The 20,760-nt window shown below is 46.1% G+C and overlaps 1 protein-coding gene across 1 annotated transcript; it reads left to right on the top strand.

The window, feature by feature from the left end:
• Positions 1–9,325: 9,325 nt before the first annotated feature.
• On the top strand, positions 9,326–20,398 carry MPI (mannose phosphate isomerase). Its single transcript, XM_003754988.4, has 8 exons — positions 9,326–9,426; positions 14,822–14,949; positions 16,359–16,556; positions 17,333–17,474; positions 17,886–18,068; positions 18,864–19,037; positions 19,618–19,826; positions 20,024–20,398. The coding sequence occupies exons 1-8, from the start codon at positions 9,411–9,413 to the stop codon at positions 20,237–20,239; spliced, it is 1,266 nt and encodes a 421-aa protein (XP_003755036.1). The 5' UTR covers positions 9,326–9,410; the 3' UTR covers positions 20,240–20,398.
• Positions 20,399–20,760: the final 362 nt, after the last annotated feature.

Below are 20,760 nucleotides of genomic sequence, written 5' to 3'. Positions count from 1 at the left end.
TCCTCCCAGGTTTTGTGATTTCTGCTCCGTAGCTCCCGACTGCATCCGGATTCTAACTCCTTCCGTAGACATGTGACCTCCGAGCCTCGACTTTCCCATCTGTAAAATGGAGATGAGCGCGTTTCACGTGGGTCCGGGGAAGGATGGAACGCTTCTTCATTCCCTTGTTTTCAGCTCTCTTCCCAAAGGATAGAAACCATCCCCTCCTTCTCTGTAGGTGGCTCAGGGCGCTGCCACTGGATTCTGGACGCTCCGAGTTCAAATTCAGCTTCAGCCACGTGGTCGCCGTGTGACCCTGCACTTTCCTTTTCCCTGCTTTGGTTTCCTCCTCCCAGGTTATTGTGAACACTTTTGCGGCCCTGAAAGCTGTTATTATTATATCTTTAGGAGCATCTCCATCGCAGCTTTTTAAATGGTGCAAAAGTGGTGGGAGGTTGGAGGGATACTTTCCTTCCTGGGGAAATCTCTAACCCAGCCCAAGTTCCTCTTGCGGCTTTGGTGCGACTTCACAAGAGCTGAAGTTGCAGAAACAGCGGACTGATTATGCACGTTTCAGGGAGAAGGAAACGAGGGTGGGAAAAAACTGGGTGGTTTTTGAAATTGAGCAACGTTAATACTTGGGGTCTGTGTGTGGTTTGTGTTTTACAGTTTGACTCACTCGTCTATCAATTTCATTCACTCATGGCCGCCTCTACACCGAGGCAGATGGCAACACAGGTACCTCCTGCCTTTGGCAGGTGAGGAAACGGGTCCAGAGAAGGGGCTACACAAATTGTTGGCAGAGCCAGGAAAAAGTCAAGTCAGCAACGATTGATTAAATCATAAACATTACAAATTCATTTTTATTATAAATTTTTTAAAATGGTGTTTGGTATTGGGGATACAAAGAAAATATTCCCCGCCCCCAAAAAAGAGGGGAAAGTCCCACTCTCCGGGACTCCGGGAGCTCACAGCTTAATGGGGAAGACATCATAGATACAACCATGCTCAAACAAGATATTTACAGGAAAAAGTGGAGATAACAGAGGAAAGGTAATAGTATTGAAGGTCAAGAAAGGCTTTTACCCGAGTTTTGGAAGAATCCAGAAAGCAGAGATGAGGAGGAAGAAAATTCCAGGTGTGAGGGGTGAAAATGCTAAGCTGGAGTTAGAATATTTCATTTCTTTTCTTCTTTTTTTTTTTTTATAACTTTTTATTGACAGAACTCATGCCAGGGTTGTTTTTACAACATTATCCCTTGCACTCACTTCTGTTGCGATTTTTCCCTCTCCTAGATGGTAAGCAGTCCTATATATGTTGAATATGTTCTAGATACAATATATGTGTGCAGAACTCTAGTTGCTCAGGGAGAATTGGATTCAGAAAGTAAAAATAACCTGGGAAGAAAAACCAAAATGCAAACAGTTTACATTCATTTCCCAGTGTTTTTTTCCTTTGGGTGTAGCTGCTTCTCTCCATCACTGAGTTAGGTCTCTTTGTCAAAGAAATCCACTTCCATCAGATTACATCTTCATACAGTATTGTTGTTGCCGTATATAATGATCTCCTGGTTCTGCTCATTTCAGTTCATGTAAGTTTCTCTAGGCCTCTCTGTATTCATCCTGCTGGTCATTTCTTACAGAGAACAATAATATTCCATAACATTCATATACCACAATTTACCCAACCATTCTCAATTGATGGGCATCCATTCAGTTTCCAATTTCTAGCCACTACAAAGAGGGCTGCCACAAACATTCGTGCACATACAGGTCCCTTTCCCTTCTTTATGATCTCTTTGGGGTATGAGCCCAGTAGAAACACTGCTGGGTCAAAGGGTATGCACAGTATGATAACTTTTGGGGCATAATTCCAGATTGCTCTCCAGAATGGTTGGATTCGTTCACAACTCCACCAACAATGCATCAGTGTCCCAGTTTTCCCGCATCTGGAGTTAGAACATTTCGTGTCTTGTATGAGGAACAGCATAGACTGGTGTTACTGAGGAGTTTTAACAAATCTAGCATCTATCGTAGTGTAAAGGGCTGAATCTCTGAGCAGATGCACTTTGATAACCGAGCACTTAAGGCTCATTACCAATTGGACAATAGTCTATTATCATTTGCTTGGAAAATGGCCCACCCCACCATTCTGTCCTGGCTCAATCTGTTGGCCTATAGAGAGATCTGGAGGAGGGAAAAAAGGGTGGAGTAGGATGAGTGGTAGAAGAAGGAGGAGATTCCTGTGTCCATGAGCTCTCCTCGCTTGATAAAAATCAAGTTCTTTTGCTTATCCTTACTCCTGCTGATTTTAAAGTATCCAGGGTGCTAATGCCATCCTAGTAGTTTTATTATTCCAGATTCCAAGGTGTATGGGGAGGAGTAAAATGTAAAAATACTAGAAAAATATTAGAGGATCAGGGTATGATGTCAAATTGGATTTTCTTAGTTTTCTTTCTTTTATACCTATAAATGTTAAAGGAACAAAGTCACATCTCTCTTGGAGGGCAAGAGGAACTATGCCAATTTGGACGTCTCTCTGAATTTCAATGAACTTTAAACCAAAGTTGTTTCTGCAAGATTTGAGCCCCAAACAGTGTCAGAGGCAGATCCTTCATAACACTAGAGCCAATTATGTATACAACATCATCCTGCTTTTTAGTAATAGGAAGAAAAACAACGGCACATGTGGCTAGAAAGGTAGAAAGGCTTTAAATGCCAAGTGGTAGCATTTTAAAGTTCCCTTCCTTTCCTGAGAAGATGCATCCCATGAAAAATCCAGGGTCCCTGCCGATGACTTCTCTTCTGTCTTATGCAGCTACCACAGGAGATTATATCAGAGCTATCTTGCATGCAAGGTTGAGTTCAGAAACTGCTGCCCCAGCAAATTCAGGGCCTTGTTAGAGGTAGGATCTAAGGAGGAATGGGTGACAACCTGGAGTTTAGAGTCTTGCAAGATATTGAGTCCTCACTCATTTGTCCTCATGTACTGATTTACAGCTTGTCAATTATCAACAGCTCTATCAATTATCAAGCCAGCCCTAAATATTTATTCAATACCAACTGGCTTAAAAGACGTCATGTGGGGAATGGAGCTTCATGAGACTTGGGCTGGATGAGCAGAATGGAGTATAAAAGACTTCCATACCAGCTCCTTCAAGGGTCCCCTGTGGAGACAGAAAATGGGGATATCCATCCAACAGGTGAGCGGGAAATCCAAGAGCAGTCAGAATAGAGGCATGTGGAGGAATGAGCAAAATGGAGATGGCTGGGGGGGGTGGGTCCTAGAAAGAGGTAGGTGGTCATAGGCACAAGGCAGGGGGGAGAGGGCTATAGGGTGGGAGAATGTAGAAGGCTCAGAATTCTACAAGTGTTAAGCTTGACTAATACAGGGGATTGATGTCTCCAGGCTACTTGTGTAAGAGGAAATGGAGGAAGCCCGGTGGGTCACATTCTCCAGCCCTTAACTCGGGTGTTCTTAAACTTATTTGTGCCATGAACCCCTTTGGCAGACTGGGGAAGCCTATGGATCTCTTCTCAAAATCATGCTTTTAAATGCACAAAATAAAATTCATATAATTTAAAAGGGAAACCAGTTATATTGAGATAGTTATCAAAAAGATTTTTGTTTGTTTTTAAATATAAAATTTCACAGATCCCAGGTTAAGAATCCTTGCTTAGAGAATCCTCCTACATTTTAAAGTTTTTTTTTGTTTGTTTTTTTGTTAACGAGAAAAATCAGAACAAAAGGGAAAAAACATGAGAGAAAAAAACAGAAATAATGGACATATCATGTGTTGATTTACATTCAATCTCCATAGTTCTTTTTTTCTGGATGCAGGTGACATTTCTATCTAAAGTCTATTGGGATTGCCTTGGATCATTGAGTCACTGAGAAGAACCAAGCCTTTCATAGTTGATCGCATAATCTTGCTGTTACTGTGTACAATTCTGCTTGTTTGCTCAGCATCAGTTCATGAAAACTTTTCCAAACCTTTCTGTAATCAGCTTGTTCATCATTTTTTATAGAACAATAATATTCCATTACCTTCATATGCCACTTGTTCAGCCATTCCCCAACTGATGGCATCTATTCATTTTCTAATTCTTTGCTACCACAAAAAGAGCTGCTACATTTTTGTACAAGTGGGTCTTTTTCCCTCCTTTATGATTTCCTTGGGCTACAGACCCAATAATGGCACTGATGGGTCAAAAAATCCCCTTGTATTGAAGTAGAAAACACATACCAGACATTTGGAAGCCCCTAGTCAGAAGAGATTAAATTCTGTTCAACAACTGAATGCCTACCATGTGCCAAGTGCTGTGCTAGGTAGTGGGGGCAAAATGGATCTGGCTTTTTTAAGGAGCTTACATCTCTGCTGGAGAGAAACAATATGTATACATAGATACAAGATAAATGGTGACTAAATATAATTTGGGAAGTGACAAGAGCACGGATGATTGGGGAGATTGGGAAAGTCTTCCTGGAGGAGGAAGCATCTGCCCTGTGGTTAGAAGGAAGCAGGGGACTCTTCAAGGCAAAGGTGAGGAAGAGGGGTTTTCCAAACTCGGGAGATGAGCTGTGCAACTTCTGGTGTGAGTTAAGATTGACTGTAGAAATGCCTGGAAATCACCTCTGAAGGCTTCCCCTTCTCAATAAGCACACATGTGTTGTAGCTGGGTGTATTTCTGTTCACTGGCACTTAGGGGTAAGATGGGGAGGAGCTGGTGTTTAGGTTGCTGGATTCTGGAGGGATTAGTGAGATTTGATGAAAGAGGGGAGAAAACCTAAGATTTAAAGAACAGTGGATGGGTCATGAGGGACCATCTAATCCAACCCCGTCCTTTTATTAAAGATCTCTCTTGCTCTCATCATTTTATTAAAGACCTTTCTTTTCTCTCTCTTTCTTTCTGCTGAGGCAATTGGGGTTAAGTGACTTGCCCAGGGTCACACAGCTAGGGAGTATTAAGTGTCAGAGGCCAGATTTGAATTTAGGTCCTCCTGACTTCAAGTCAGTGCTCTATTGTACCATCTAGCTGCCCCAAACCCCGGTATTTTATAGGAAAATCTTGGGGAAACTGAGGTCCAAAGTCTTGTTTCCACCAAATGTGATCCCATTTGGAGTTTTCTTGGCAGTGATACTGGAGTGATTTGCCATTTCCTTCTCCAGCTCATTTTACAGATGAAGAAACTGAGGCAAACAGGATTTGCCAGGGTCACACAGCTAGGAAGTTTCTAACCTGGATTGGAACTCAGATCTTCCTGATGCCAGACCCAATGCTCTATGTACTTTAGCGCCCCAGCATCCCCTGGTGCCCACCTAACTGTCCTAGCTGTCTAAAGCCACACACTAAAAAGGTTGAAGTGAAATTAGAAAGAAACAAAGTATCTCTCATGGCTACAATGTATCAGGCACTGCACAAGCTCTTGGCAGGTCTCATCTCCTGGGAGGATGCTGGAGTACTTGTTACTTGTCTATACTATAGGGAAGATGCCCATTTCCAGGTTAATCTCAGCAGTCCCTCCAACCTTTCTGACTTCTGTCTCTGCTCTACCACTTATTAGCTGCCACTCACCACCTCAGGGTTGTGATGCTCTCCCTGCGAACTAAAAAAGCAGTACAGGCATGAGAAAAGATCACTCAGCAATACTGGGCAGGGTCAGTAAGTGCTGGAGGAATTATGAGGAGGGAGAGACTATCAGATGACTGATTTCCCAACATTCCCTCCCCCACCACCAAACTGCACTTTTGTAAATGATGTCACCGAGCCCCATAGCTCTGGGGATGGTCACGGGATGATGAGTAACAGCCGGGATTCAAGCCCTTTAACTCCAGATAAGGAGCAGGTTTTCTCTATACCATGCAGATTATAAGTGAGAATTGACTGTATATCCTAGGATGGATTGGCGGCTGAGAGATGTGTTGTTCATTTGTTTCAATCGTGTCCAACTCTTCTTGCATTCCTTTGGGGCTTTTGTGGCAGAAATGCCGCATGATTTGCCAGTGAGGTCAACAAGGTAAAGTGATTACCCAGGATTACACAGCTAGTAATTTTCTTTTCTTTTCTTTTTTTGGGGGGATGGAGGGCAATTGGGTTTAAGTGACTTGCCCAGGGTCACATAGCTGGGAAGTGTTACCTATCTTGAGGCTGGATTTGAACTCAAGTCCAACTGCAGGCGCTAGTAATTTTCTGTGGCTGAATTTGAATTCTGGAAGAGGAGGCTTCCCCAGGCAAGTCAAGGGCTTTGTCCACTCCGCCATCTAGTGGTCAGAGAGGGAATATGGAGAGAACCAATTTGGCAGTCCCTTCCACATCTAACTTGATCTAGAGGTGGACAGGGGTCCTGCCCATGACAAGGAAAGAAGGCTTCTGGGAGAAAATGGGCTTGAAATTGATCCTTACAAGAGGGGTCAGTTCCATTGAGAAGGCAGAGAGGAGCCTGTAAGACCATTTCAGAAAATTGCAAAGTAGGAAAGAGGGAAAGGGGGATGAGGTAGACTAGCTTGTTTTAAAATGGAAGGTTGGTCTAAGGGAACAGTGGGAGATAACCGGAAAAACCATAACCTCCTTGAGAGCAGGTATAAAGCTTTTTAAAATCTAAGTATCCCCGGTACCTAACACAATCCCTAGCTCATAGTAGGCACTTAATAAACACTTGTCTAATTTTTTTTTTAATTCTTAACACAGGGCTGGGCACATTACATGTGCTGAGTATATTATTAATTGAGATGGTTCAGTCCCTTTTCACAATAGCAAGACAACCGCAAAGAGAAGCAGGAGGCAGCTTGGGCCCCACAAGGTACCACCACCTCAAGGACCACCTCTTTTGGGACTTAGATGAAGACAGACCAACTCCTTGGACCCAAGAGCTATGGGAATAGCATTACTTTCCAGATCATCAGTCTTGCTTCCAGTTGCCGAAGCAACCTGGAAGTTTGCTTCCACCTGGGGAAGTTAACTGGTAGTTGAGGAGCCAGTTAACTCCATCTGCTGCTATCTACAATCAAGTAAGTCAATAAGTATATAATAATTATTTATGTAGTGCTTGCCATGTGCCCAGATCTGTGCTAAGAACTGGGGATACAAAGAAAGGTAAAAGACAGTTCCTGCTTCCCAGGACTTCACATTCTGGGGATTAGGGGTGGGGTGGCTGGGGGGACAATAACAACTTGCAAATAACTATGTAGGAAAAAGATAAAGATCCATTAAATTGGAGATTATCAATGGAAGGTACTAGAATTAAGAGGAGTTGGGAAACACCACAGGGTTGGCAAGCAGGCCTAGCTGAAGCAGCAGTACCCTACTGAGGACATAGGAGCAATGTCATCATATGGATCACCATCTCTTCTGGAGGAGAGAACTCCAGGCAGAACCCAGGAACCTTGAGAACAGCACTGCTTCCAGACAGCTGGGCTCCCATTCATCATTAAGGAGAGAAGGGCCCCACTTCTTCCACTACTCCCACAAATTACTGACCAACCACCAGGTGAGCCTCAGAGCCCTGGCAAAGGTGGTACCACCTAAACCAGCAGCGCGCATTTAGCCTTCAGCTTGGGGAACAAGCCCAATGGAGACATGTCCCGGCTTCTCTTCCAGCCATGGGCCTGAAGACCCATAAAAAAAGTTCTGGCCTTCAGAGACATTAGTATCTTCAAGTCCACATTAGAAATATATGATTGGATTGGTGGAAATGACATAGAAGATGAGGCAATACCATCTGCTATACTGCTGCATGCTCAAGGCCCTCAGGCCTTTCCATCCTGCTAGATGCATTGTTTTCCCATTAAAATAATACCAATAAATAGTCAATATTTGATGTGGCTGAGGTAGATACTAGATAAAGGTAGGCCCCAAATGTTAGGGTTTGGTCATGTGAAGAATTCACAATGGCCTTTCTCTTTGGCAAAAGGTAGGTTTAAGGGAAGAGGTTACAGATGGGATGATGGGATATAACACCTGGAATAATAAATATAAAAGACAAGCTCTTTAGACAAACTCACAATTATTCAGGAGAAAAGGAATACCCCGTGAGGTTGGGGCATGTCTTTTAGCAATTTACATGCTAAATCCTGAAAGGGACTTAGCACCCCAAAAGAGTGAGCTATAAAGAGAAGTGGGTTTGAGAAGTATAGTATATATAAGAGGGATACAACGTGACATGGGGAAGGCATTAGGGAAAGGACAATGTCTAGGCTGACTGACCCAAAGGAGGGCACTAGCAAAACCATGGCTCATCAACTGTTTAAGTCTCAGGGATTAGCCATTACTTGGATTTCTGATTGGATTACCTTTTGAGGATGGGATCACAGAACTAAACTGATCTTGATTATCATAATCTTCTTCCTGCCTGTTGTAGGGACTAATTTATATCAATGTTTTAGTTTCTCTCTGCCTACCACACCTGCTCAGGATCTCATCAGCATTTACATAGCAATTTAAAATGTGCAAAATGCTTTACAATTATGCTTTCATTTGGTCCTCACAAAAACTCTGGGACATATTGGCCCCAGATTACAGATGACTTGAAGTAGTTGTCCACGTGGACTTGTCTACGGTTACAAAGCTGATCATTATTTGGATGGGTTTTGAATCTAGGTCTTCCTGATTTCAAGTCCATCAAGTTTTCTAAGAAAAGGGATTCTATTTAATTTTTTTTAAAAATATTTTTCATTAAATATTCTCCAATTACATTTAAAAGTTAACATTCATTTTTAAAAATTCTGAGGTCGAAATTTTCTACCTCCCTTCCCTCCACCACCCTTGAGAAGGCAAACGATATTTTTATTTTTTTCAGTTTATACCCCCAAAGCTTAGCACACAGGGCTTTGAACATAGTCAACATTTCCTAAATGCTTCCCCCCCCCCCCCTTCAGCTAAGTTGCAAAGTGGAAAGAGCCTCTGATCTTGGCAGGAAGAGCAGAATTCAAATTCAGCTTCAGACACTAGATGCATGATCCAGGGCAATGCATTTCATCTGAGTGCCTCAGTTTCCCCATCTGTAAACTAGGGATGATACAGTAATAACATGATACTACTTACCTCCCCCGGTTGTGGTGAGACGCAAATGAAACACTACTTGCACTCTATAAATGCTAGCTAGGAGTCTTCATTTTTCATTACAGGGAATCGTCAGCAAAGAAAAATCCCAAGGTCAGGGCATAGGGTCCCCAAAGCTACGCCTGCACTGAAACAGTCCCATCCTCCTCCTCACTCGCTCCTCTTCCGTCTTTATTTCCTCCCTCCTCCTTCCTCCTTTTTCTTACTCTTCCTCGTCTTCCTCACTTTCTCTCCTCCTCCTACTTGTCGCCTCTTAAAAAGTCTCCTGGGCTGATTAGGTCCGGAATACATTTCCCATAGGGCCCTGCGCTCAGACTGGTGACGTAACACTCGGCTCTAGGGAAATCCAGACGTGCAGGAAGCCAGGCGACGATGGCCGACCAGCGAGGTGACCTAAGGCGCGAAGAGGAGGGGGTGGAGAGGGAGGGAGGGAGTGGGCACTTGGTGGGGAAAGCTTCTCGCTTGGCTCGAGAGTCCTCGGAGTGGGGGTGGGGCTAGGGATAGGGGAAGCGGGGGGAAGGGGGCGCGGGGCAAGGCTGGAGCCGATCTCCGGGGAAACAGGTGCAGGACGGGTGTCCCCGTCCCGGGCTCCGGGGGCGTTTGGGGTTTAGAGCTGGATGGACCCTAGAGAGCATCCGGCCGCCTCCATAGCATACGTGGGGAAACGGAAGGGAGGCGGGGCGTCTCTCTCGGTCCCACTCCGCCAGGGTAAAAACAGCATTTGATAGCATTTAATAAGGTTTGCGAAGTGCTTTGGCAACATTCGCTCGTCCTGACCTCCCAGCGGCCTTGGGAAGCAGGAGCCATCATCATTTCCCATTCACAGATAAGGAAACTGAGCGGGGCAGCTGGGAAGCTCTCTGCCTGAGCCTCTGCCTGGGTAGGATCTGGGTCTGGGCTGGAGCGGGATCACCCGCTAAGCTAAGGTTTGGGGAGTGAGCAAGATCTAAGTCTGGCTCCAGACTCTGCCAAGGGCGCCAGGCACTGCCAAGGCACTTCCCCGCTCCCTGCCTCAGTGTCTATCTGTAAAATGGGGATCATGCCTGGCAAGCTCCCAAGGTTGTCGTGAGGATCAGATATCCGTAAAACATTTTGCAAACCTAAATCACTGTTAATTAAGCGCTGACTGATGTGATATAGACACCAGATGACAGGCACCAAAAGGTGGGGTTCAGTCATGTGAAGAATTCACAATGGCCACTCTCTCTGGCAAAAGGTAGATTTAGGGGGAGGAGTTACAAAATGATGGCATCCAATAGTCACAGGGAAGGGTAAATATGAAATTGAATTGGGAAAGTATATGAAAGACAAGTTCCTCATGGAACTCACAATTACCCACTGGACAGGGAGTACCCCATGAGACATGGGACCTGTCCTTAGCTGGCAGGCTAAATCCTGAAAGGGACTTGGCCCCTTAAAAGATTAGCTAACTGTAAGGAGAAATGGGGTAGAAGTGAGGGGGGCTACCACATGGCATGGGGGAAAGGAGGAAGATACCAGGAGGCGGCCAGCCAGGACAGACTGCCAATTGAGGGCAGCAGCCATGGGATGCCCCATAAGTAGATTTGAGAGGGAAAATTTAATCTCAGGGACGTGACTGGGATTTCTGACAGGGCATGGCAAGGTGAGACTGCTGGAGGTCCCTACGGAGGGGGGTATCAGAAGTCTAACATACCTTGGATTTTTGATTGGATGACCTCCCTAGATGATGGGAACATGGAGATAAACGGATCTCCATCAATGCCTTTGTCTGCCTCAAGGGATCAGTTTTTATCCATTTCTCTACTAATCACACCCAACTTTGAAGAGCTCATCCCAGCTATATACGGGAGTTGGGCATGTTCACTGCTGTCCAATTTCCCCCTCGACTCCATTTGAGGTTCTCATAAGCAAGGATACTGAAGTGGTTGGTCATTCCCTTCTTAAGCTCATTTTATAACTTCTTGTTTGCTTTTCCTTTTTGAAAAGGGAACTGATGCCATGATGTGCAAGTGAAGTAGATTCAACTGAGGGGGGCTGGGCAAGGTCACCAGCCTCACTGTCCCCTCCAAGTTATGTGGGGCCAGTGACCAGATGGAGATCAGGACTGGAGATGGCCTGGATGCAGTGGGAGGCCTAGCCTTTTTAAAAGTCTTCTACAGGGCTCAGTTTGACTGTGGTCACACCCATTCTGTGCTTACAGCTAAGTAGCTATTGAGACAAAGAATTTCCTCTTTCACCTAGTCCAAAAAAACCTAAATAAATGGCAGGGGAAGATCCTCAGGGTATCTTCAATCTAAGACAATCAGGACCCAAACAAGGACTCTATGGGATTTGGCCTGGGACCTATGTATGGGTGGCTAATTCCTGAGAATCCGGTTTTGATTTAAGGTGTGGTCCTCTAGAGATTAATCTCCCTGTGATGCCCTAGGAAACTGAAGCAAATCAGATTTAGTGCTTCAGAGTCACACAATGAAGCCAGAATTTGAACCCAGATTGTAGAGGACCACAGATATTGGGGAACTATGAGAAAAGTATACTTAAAGCAAAGATACTTACATACTGAGCTAACAGTAAGATTAATGAGATGGTGGTTCTCTAGTTCACACATAGTATGCTATAATGATGTAATTATACTGAGGTATTTAAGGACTGAGAGGACAGGAAATAGAGACACTCTATCTTTGACCATCTTCCTGGTGGCTCTCTTGCCTCCTTCACTCCTGCACTAAGACCAATACTGGCCCTGAGATCCTCCAGAAAGCTAGTCTGGACATTATACCAGATGAATCTTCCTGATTCCAGCGCTGGCACTCTATCCTCTGCACCACTCAATGGTCCAAGTGCTGTAGATACAATTAATAAAAAGCCAGTCCCTGCCCTCAAGGAATTTACAACCTACAGGAAAGAAAGCACACACACATGGAGGAAGGAAAGACTGTGTTGGGGGAAGAGGAGAGAACTTGTTCTGTGGAGTTGAAACCCAGCACTGGGAAGTTCTTCATTAATATAGATATTAATACAGTAAACATTTCTTAAGTGCCTACTATGTGTCAGATGCTGAGATACAAAAGGAGGCAAAGGCAGTGCCCTCCAGGAGCTCACTAAGCCAGTGTTACAATCAGTCCTATGACTTTTGTTTCTTTGATTCTCTGTTCAGTCCTGGGGCTTGTTCCTTAGCAAGAGCACACTAACTGTTTTCAAAAGGAGGAAGCTGCAGCTCCTTCCTCTAAATGGAACTGAAGCTGGGCTTCCCCTACTCCACTCCAGAGCCTGCCTCCTTCAGTCAGACCTGAAATGTTTGAATCCTGAGGAAATCGGCCCTCGGTGCCACATTGTGATGTGAGGGTGACTCAGATACTGGAGCCCTGCCAGTCTCTTTCAGGTGGTGTCCACTCTGCTTCCTGAGGCTTCATGTGGATCTGTAGAGAGAGGCCATAGCCAGGATGCTGGCCCCCCTATCTATAGGGGTGAAGCCCCTGTGGGCCAACTTGAACTCAAAAGAGAATACAGATAAGAGTCATACTGAAGGGGCTTCTTTACCAAGGGGATGAGATCCCAGAAGCATCTGGGTCTCTGAGGGGGATGTTGAATTGGAAGAAATGCCCTCCACCAGGGCAAGTCAGTACCTTATAATTTGTAATCTTAAGAGCTGAAATGTTCAGTGAATTCCCTCAAGTTCTAACAGTATGCCTTAGAGGTGGGACTTGAACTCAAGTACTCCTGCCCTTTTTCCTATTGACAACACAGTCTCAAATTTTCAATAGTATCTTCAGAAAGTATTTGTTAAAGTACTTATTAATGGGAAAGATCCTGCACTGAGGGAAGAGATAAAAACCATAAGCTCTCAAAAACTGGAAAGGCCTTTTAAGGATCATCTGTTTAAAATTGGGTTCTGCTAGCATATGGCCTCTACAAACAAATTATAGTGTAATAGGGGCAAGATGACACTTGTAACTCTGTTAATACACAGTAAGTGTGAAATTCTGAGGGAAATGTGATTTATATACTGAAGGAAATCAAGATTGACTTCTTGGAAGAAACCCTTTGAATTAGGATTAAAAAGTCAGATTAGGATTTAAGATGGGGGAGGGACTACACAGTGAGGGAAGTTTTATGAAGAAGAGATCCCATCCTGTTATACAGGGATCATTCTTGGTCTTAAAAGCTCCATAGTGGTGGACAAAGTCTGGGCAACAGCCCATGCGTGAGAACCAAATGAACAAAGCCTTTGGCCTAAGCACGTGTATGTAAAGGGGGGGAGTGGGAGATAAGGTCAGAAGGAGTCTGAACAGACTAGTTGAGCTGTGGGACGAAGTCAGGTGATGAGAGCAGTCTACAAGGAAGATTTTTTTCAGCCCTAAAAATATGGAATATTCATAGTGCCCCTCAAAGGCAGTTAGCCAGCCTCTACTTAATTACTTCAGGAAACAAGGAGCTCCCTACCTCATGAGAGTGCCTGTTAATGGGGACAAGTCATTTGAAAGGACAGAGTTCTTTGTGATGAGATCTTTTAAAGTCTCATTAGGAGGACGAGGGGGCAGCTCTGTGGTACAGTTAGTAGAACTGCAGTCAGGGAGGCCTGAGTTCAAATCTGTCCTTGGACACTTACTATACTCTGGGCAAGTCATCTAATAATCCCTCTTTGCCTCAATTGCCTCATCTGTAAAATGAGCTGGATTAGGAAATGGCAGACTACTCCAGTATCTCTGCCAAAAAAGCCCCAAAATATGAAGAGTCATAAACAACTAAACCACAATAAGGGAGATTAGAAAAAGTGACATACAAACCAAAGATTGGGAGGCTGGACCTGTGATATCCAATGGCTTAGGGCATTAGAATGAGGAAATCCCTCTACCAATGCAGGAGGCAGCTTCTCTTCAACCTTAAAGAGTCTGTGCAGTTGTCCCAGGAGCCCAAAGTCAGGAGTTGTTGCCAGAAGCAGAACTTGAGTCCGGAGCTTCCTGGCTTGACTCTCACAAAGATAAAAGATAATTGATGTTAAAATTAAAAAAAAAAAAATCCTGGAAGGAAGCACACACACACATACACACTCTCCCCCGCCGCCCCCATCCTTCCCATCATGCTCAATATCAGAGTCATGAATTCTTTTCTTCATATCTGATTCCAGAATCAAGGATTTTGTCCATACTCTGCCTCCTGTGGGTGGGCAGGGTCTGCCTTTTGGAGCTGGTGGGACAACATACATGACCTTGGGAACAAGCCAGGTCATGAGCACCATGGAATATAGGGATTAGGGGAGTTCAAATCTGGTTGTCTGCAAGCACAGTTTTGTGACCCCTTCTGCTGTTGTTGATTGGACAGCTGCACACCTGTCCCATCCATGGGACATTGGGGAGACTGCCGAGGAAGACGGGAACAATCTCCTTCTCTGAGGGGACCTTATGCTCCAAAGAGCATCACTGATTCACTGGAGTTGAAGCCACAGGGCAGGGAAATAAGTCAGGGCTCCTTCATCTGAGCTCTGTGACCTTTTTGGAAAAAGGTCCTTTGATAACTGTTTCAACATGATTTGTTTCCTCTGTAATCCTGTGTTTCATGCCATTAAAAACATTCTGAGGAAGGGTCCTTGGGCTTCTGCAGATTGCCAAAGAGATCCAAGCCCCCCAAAGGATAAAAGCATGTTTAAACAATTCGAGTACCTTCTCCTCCCTCTGCTGAGAGCCAGTGAAAGCAGCTGTACATTGTGTCGAGCCTGATCCGTGAACGTCCAGCACCTTCCTAAACCACCTTCTTTTCATGAAGCTCCAAAGGCTGGGCTGACCCTCTGCTCCTTCCTGCAGTGTTCCTGCTGTCCTGCCCTATTCAGCAGTATGCTTGGGGGAAGTTGGGCTTTTCCAGCGAAGTGGCCCAGTTGTTGGCAAGCAGTGACCCGCTGGTCCAAATCCAAGATGACGAGCCATATGCAGAGGTGAGGAAGGCCCTATCTTACATATGAACCATGCCCAGAAGTACCAGCAGCCCTGCATCCATTAGCCCCTCTTGGTTACCCACTCCTCTTTGGCAGATGATAGAAGTCCATGATAGAAGTCCAGCCCACCTAGGGCTTACAGATTGACAGAAATAGATGTGGTCTTTTTTCTGCCAGCAGAAAGGAAATGAAACACAGAGAATAATCATTCTTTTTTCTCTTAAAACTCATAGTTGGGACAGCTAGGTGATGCAGTCCTAAAGTCAGGAAGAACCGAGTTCAAATCTGGTCTCAGTCACTTAACATTTCCTAACTGTGTGACTCTGGGTAAGTCACTTAATCCCAATTGCCTCAGTGAAAACAAACAAACCCTCATACTAGTTATTGATTCCCTTTATTTTGAGGCTTAACTTGGACAAGGAAAATAGGATGGAGCCACAGGAGGGAAAAGGAGAGTGGACCAGGACAGTCAAAGAGGCTCTTAATAAAAATCTGTCATATCTTTGCTATGGTTAACATTTGACACCAATCTAGCCACCTGTGATGTCAGCAGAAATGGTCAAGTGAGTCCCAGAGAAGTTAAATGATATGCTCAGGGTGATACCTCCAGGAGGGAGTGTCAAAGTCCCCAGACCCTTTAACCCCATGCTGTGGTTGCCTGCCTGACAGATCAAACTCTATTTTCCTGCCACAGTCCAGGATGACGCCAAGCTACAGACATTTGGGAGTTGATGAGCTTGGTTTGGGATGGGCATAGTCATGGTTTGTGATTGCAAGTAAGATAAACTAAAGCACACCATTCTGTTTATTGGTAAGGCTAGCAATTACCCATAAAAGGGCACTCAATGCCTCAGGCAATCTAAAGACTATGAATTGGGGCTTCATATGCCTTCATATGGTTTGGGGAAGAACAGGAAGGCTACTTAGTATCATAAATGATGGAATACAGAGCTAGCAACAACCACTCCTTCCATCTTTTTGCTAGGGAAAGCTCACTGGTATATTGTCTACCTGCATGACTAGTCACAGGGGTATCAGTCCTGGCTTGCTTGAAGGACAGCCAGCTTTATTGCAGAGATCATGGGTATTCTGGCACCTACCTGCTTCTTGCAATGCATGTTAGCAAGATTATAGATCTCCCTTAATTGTACATGGGCATAAAATGTGTAGACACAAGTCGTCTTTGAATTATGATTTATGGGACCACTGAATTTTAAACTGACTCAGAGAAGGAAAAGTGAACATCTGGACTCATGAACTTGCAAATTTAATTCGGGGACAAAGAAACGTGACTCAAGCAGTTAAAAAAAAAAAAATTGAATCAAAAGGGGTTGTGTTATTGACTTGATCCTCTCCACAGTAAATCACCATCACTTTCCCTGTTGTATTAATGATTATCTTCTGTTTAGCTATGGATGGGAACCCACCCCCATGGTAACGCTAAGATTCCTGACATTCATATCTTGGAGAAAGATCTGGGGGAGTGGATCAACAACCATTTGTTTTGTTTGGGGGACACCATCAAAGAAAGCTACAAAGATCTGCCTTTCCTCTTCAAAGTGTTGTCTGTCAATAAGGCTCTTTCCATCCAGGCACATCCCAATAAGGTAGGACCTAAGCACAAGCAACAATGGGGAAAGAGGAAGATTTTCTTCAGGTTGTCCCCTGACAGCAGCCTTATGGCCCTAATGACCTCACTTTCTTGGTTCAACCCAAGACTCAATCTAGTGTTACATGACAGCTCATGTTTGAACTCTCTGGGGCTTGGTTTTGGCTAGCAGGCTACCCAGGGGTATGTAGCTGCCCTGCTATTGCTCTTCTCCTTACATAGCCTAGAGCTGTTCCAAAAGACCTGAAAGAATGGAAGGGACCCTTTATGGAGAGATGCAGCTAGGGTTGAAAGACATGATTTGGGTGGGGGTGGGGGTGGGGGGGATAGAATCAGAACTCGGGTATCCTGATGAGATCGGAAGATCTCTGAGAGTCAAATCCTGGGTCCCCATGTCATCCTCAAGTCTCTCCACGTGTGGATGTAGCCACACATAGAAGCCTAGATCCCAGCTGGGGTGGGATGCAGAGAGAAACAGATGGCTTCTAGGCCAGGCCTGCCTCATGGCTTCTGGGCAAGGCCCCTGGCTAGGTCCCTGCTGAGCCAGACTTGTAACTAAAGCCAAACTTAATCCAAGAATGCTGAGCAGAGTAGATTGGGGCAAACTGTGCTGCCCCTGTTGTTCGGCACCAGTTGTTTGCATAAGGGTAGGCAGGTCACACGGGGGGAGCAGGGGTCCAGGAATGCCTCCAAGGGACAATTGAGGCCCTTTGGGCCAGGGAGTTGGCCAGAGGTCCTAAAGTTTACAGTTCTATCTCCCTGACTCCCTTATAGGAACTGGCAATGAAGCTTCATATCCAGGATCCTCAACACTACCCGGACATCAACCATAAGCCAGAGATGGCCATCGCCCTCACTTCTTTCCAGGCCTTATGTGGCTTCCGGCCTATCCCAGAGATCCTGGGATTTCTTCACAGTAAGGCTAGGCTAGGTCACCGACCAGGGTGGAGGGGAGGGGAAGGGGGCAGGCCTGGAGCTATGGAAGAAAAGGGGACGACTGGGAATCTGAGTAGCAGCCATCTTAAGGATTTCTAAAAAAGTTGGAAGACCCGTTCAGATGGGATGTACTAGATACAAATCTTGGGTTCTAAGGCTTCAGCATGTCTCTCAAACGCTACAAGGAGATGGCCAAGAGCCTCAAGGCTCAGGCCAAGAGATGGTCCTGAGGAGGGGGGCTAGGAAATAAAGTGCCCCAGCTGGCCAGCAGCGTGTCCTCTGCCTGGTTTGTGCCAGCAGTCCCAGGACCATGGGAATGTTGGGGGTCTTCTCCTTGCCCCTTCCAGGGAAGGTGGAAGGAGGCCTGACCCTCAGTCTCTTCTTCCTGCAGAAGTGCCAGAGTTCCGGTCGCTGATTAGCAATGAGGCAATAGAAGAGTTGGAGCTGAGCATGGGCCAGACCATGGATGACATCTCTTCTGCCCTTCAGAACTGCTTCACCCAAATGATGAACAGTGACAAGAAGCACTTTCAGCAACAGCTCAGCATCCTGGTGAAGCGCATCTCTCAGGAAGGTAAAACGGCTTTGCTAACATGACGGGCTCCGTCTGCGCCTTGGGCCAGCCAATTCCATGTCTGTGTTGTCCCGGGGGAGAACTGGGATGCTCCAATTTTCCTAATGGGGGGCACTGAGTGAAACCAGATTTGAGGTGGGCGCTGGCTCGTTATTTCATTTTCAACAAGAACTGCTGCTTAACTGTACTTAACAAGACAGAACTTTTAAGGTAGCATTTAATTCGTAGTGTTCTGCATGGACTAGGTGACTCCTAAGATATTCAGGACTGATTTGTCCCAGTCTCTGATCCACTTTTTCACCTCTTATGAGGAAGGGAACAGAGTCTGGTGCTCCATAGGAACCCATCAAGCCTTGGAGCCTCTTGTGCTCAGCTCTTTAAGAGGACTAAGGCGTTTCTTCCCTTAGGGAGCTCAGACATACTGAGAGACTAGCACCAGACAGGTGAGAACCACGTACATAGTCAGCATCCAGAGCTCACCTCTTGGGCCTGTCCTTGCCGGCACAACACATCTTCCTTATGCTATTCTCTTATCCCTTAGGTCTAGGGAAATCCTGTGTTTAAGCCTCCCCCACCAAGTCCTCCCTGACTCCCTCGCCCACAGGGATAGCTTATCCTTGTCCTGTCAGACAGACAGTTCATAAAACCTAGCACCTCATTTGGATTTCAGCTCTGTGAAGCTTGAGTAGTGCCAGTATTTCCATTTGACAGAGGAGGAAATTGGGGCTTAAACATCTTGCCCCAGACCACCCAGATTAAAGGGGCACCCTTGCTTCTGCACTTCTTCCCATCTAGTGGCAGAAGGGAAAGATGTGAGCGACAGTAACGGAGAGCTTCTCTTGAAGCTTCACGAGGACTATCCTGGTGACATCGGCTGCTTTGTCATCTACTTCCTGAACCTGGTGGTGCTACAGCCAGGGGAGGCCATCTTCCTGGGGGCCAATGAGCCCCATGCCTACCTAAGTGGAGGTGAGTGGGTGGGCCTCTGGGCCGGCTTCCCGTTCCATAGGGTCTCAGCAGGAGAGCCATATGCTTAAATATGATGCAGTGAGGAGGGCTGGAGAGAAATGTGCAGGTGCTTCTTAGAGGTCCTGCCTCATGGCTTTATAGTGCTGTCAAATTTCCTAGGGGCCATATGTTGACCTAAAAAACACATTTAACTATGAGGATTATATTTCATTTTGTCAATCTGGCACTGGCCTGTGGGCCCCAAGTTTGGTAATTCTTCCTAAAATAAAGCTGGGCAAAGGAGGGATAAAGGGCCTGTTAGTAAACACTTCCCTTGAGTAATTCTCACGTGGGGTAAGGGGCTGCCTTCTTCAAGGATAGGGGGCTTGGCTGTCTGAGGGATAGCTAGTGGTTTGAAGATGGGGTGCTGCCTGTCAATAAAAAGTTATAATTATTTAAAAAAAAAAGAAGAAGAAGAAGATGGGGTGCTGCGGCAAGAGCTCAGTGGTCAGGGAATCTCTTGTCTTCTAGCTCCTAGGGAGAAAATGCTAGGGGAGAGGGGGAAATGAGGCAGACTCACCAGTGTGTCCACCTTTCCTAGACTGTGTGGAGTGTATGGCATGCTCAGACAATACAGTGCGGGCCGGCCTGACATCCAAGTTCATTGATGTGAAAACCCTGTGTAACATGCTCAACTACACTCCAGCCCCAAGCAGTTCAAAACTCTTTCATCCTATGCCTGATGAAATCGACCCTTATGTCTCCATCTATAATCCACCTGTACCTGAATTCCTCGTTTTATACATCAAGGTAAGCTGGAGGACCCTGGACCCTCTGGTACCCCCAGGTCAGACACTGGCTGCCCTTGTGCATGAAGTTATATGAGCCATCTTATTAAAGCTTGTTATGGACCCTCAGGCGGTGCTCCTCTGATCTGGGTCAAGGCCAGACTTGAGGTCAGGGCACTGGTGGGCCCATCTTGGTTCCACATGCTTCTCTTCTGCTAGGTTCCTGCCTCCACCCATTTCTACATGGTTGCCAACATCGAGTCAGCCAGCATCCTCCTTGTGGTGAAGGGAAAAGCCCAGGGGAACACGGGGCCAGAAAACTCTCTCCATATGCAGCGTGGCACCGTGGTCTTCATCGCTGCCAAGGAGTCTCTCCATCTGGAACTCAGTCCGGAGGAAGACATGGTGATGTTCCGGGCCTGCTGTGCGATCTAGCGCGCCTCGCCATGGTAATCCCCGTGGTCTCCATCAGGCCTGTGATGTGTGTCTGAGCAGCTGCAAGAAAGTAGGCCCAAGCATCATGCCAGCGGTGTTCCTTACCTAGCTCCAGAAACCACCAGCACCTCTGCAGGAGTGGGGAAGGGACCTCTTCTACAGGGGCGGGGGTGGGGTGGGGGGACGGCCCTCTCTGGAGGGATGCAAGCACATGCTGACTGCCCCGCCAAGATGCTGGACTTGGGGGAGGGGGATGCTGTGCACCCGTATGGTAACAGCGACGACGTGATGTGGCCTGGGCCGCCGCTGTTGGAGACCCTGGGCCTGCTGGGGCTGATGCTCAGAAACTGCAGCAGGGCCTCTCACTCTGTAGGAGGCGAGTGGCGGCTGGTGGCCATGCGGGCTCGCTCCCTGGGGCAGACCCTGGGGCTTTCTGCAGCATGGGGGCTGCCCCACAACCAGTCCTGACTCACTGGCAGGCTTCCTCGTCCGACCCTTGGTAGAGCTCTCTGTTTCTAGCA

Source organism: Sarcophilus harrisii, chromosome 2 (assembly GCF_902635505.1).
Source record: "Sarcophilus harrisii chromosome 2, mSarHar1.11, whole genome shotgun sequence".
Classification (NCBI taxonomy): Eukaryota; Metazoa; Chordata; class Mammalia; order Dasyuromorphia; family Dasyuridae; genus Sarcophilus; species Sarcophilus harrisii.
Note: the sequence above shows the minus strand (reverse complement) of the source record. Positions and strands in the feature narration are given on the sequence as shown.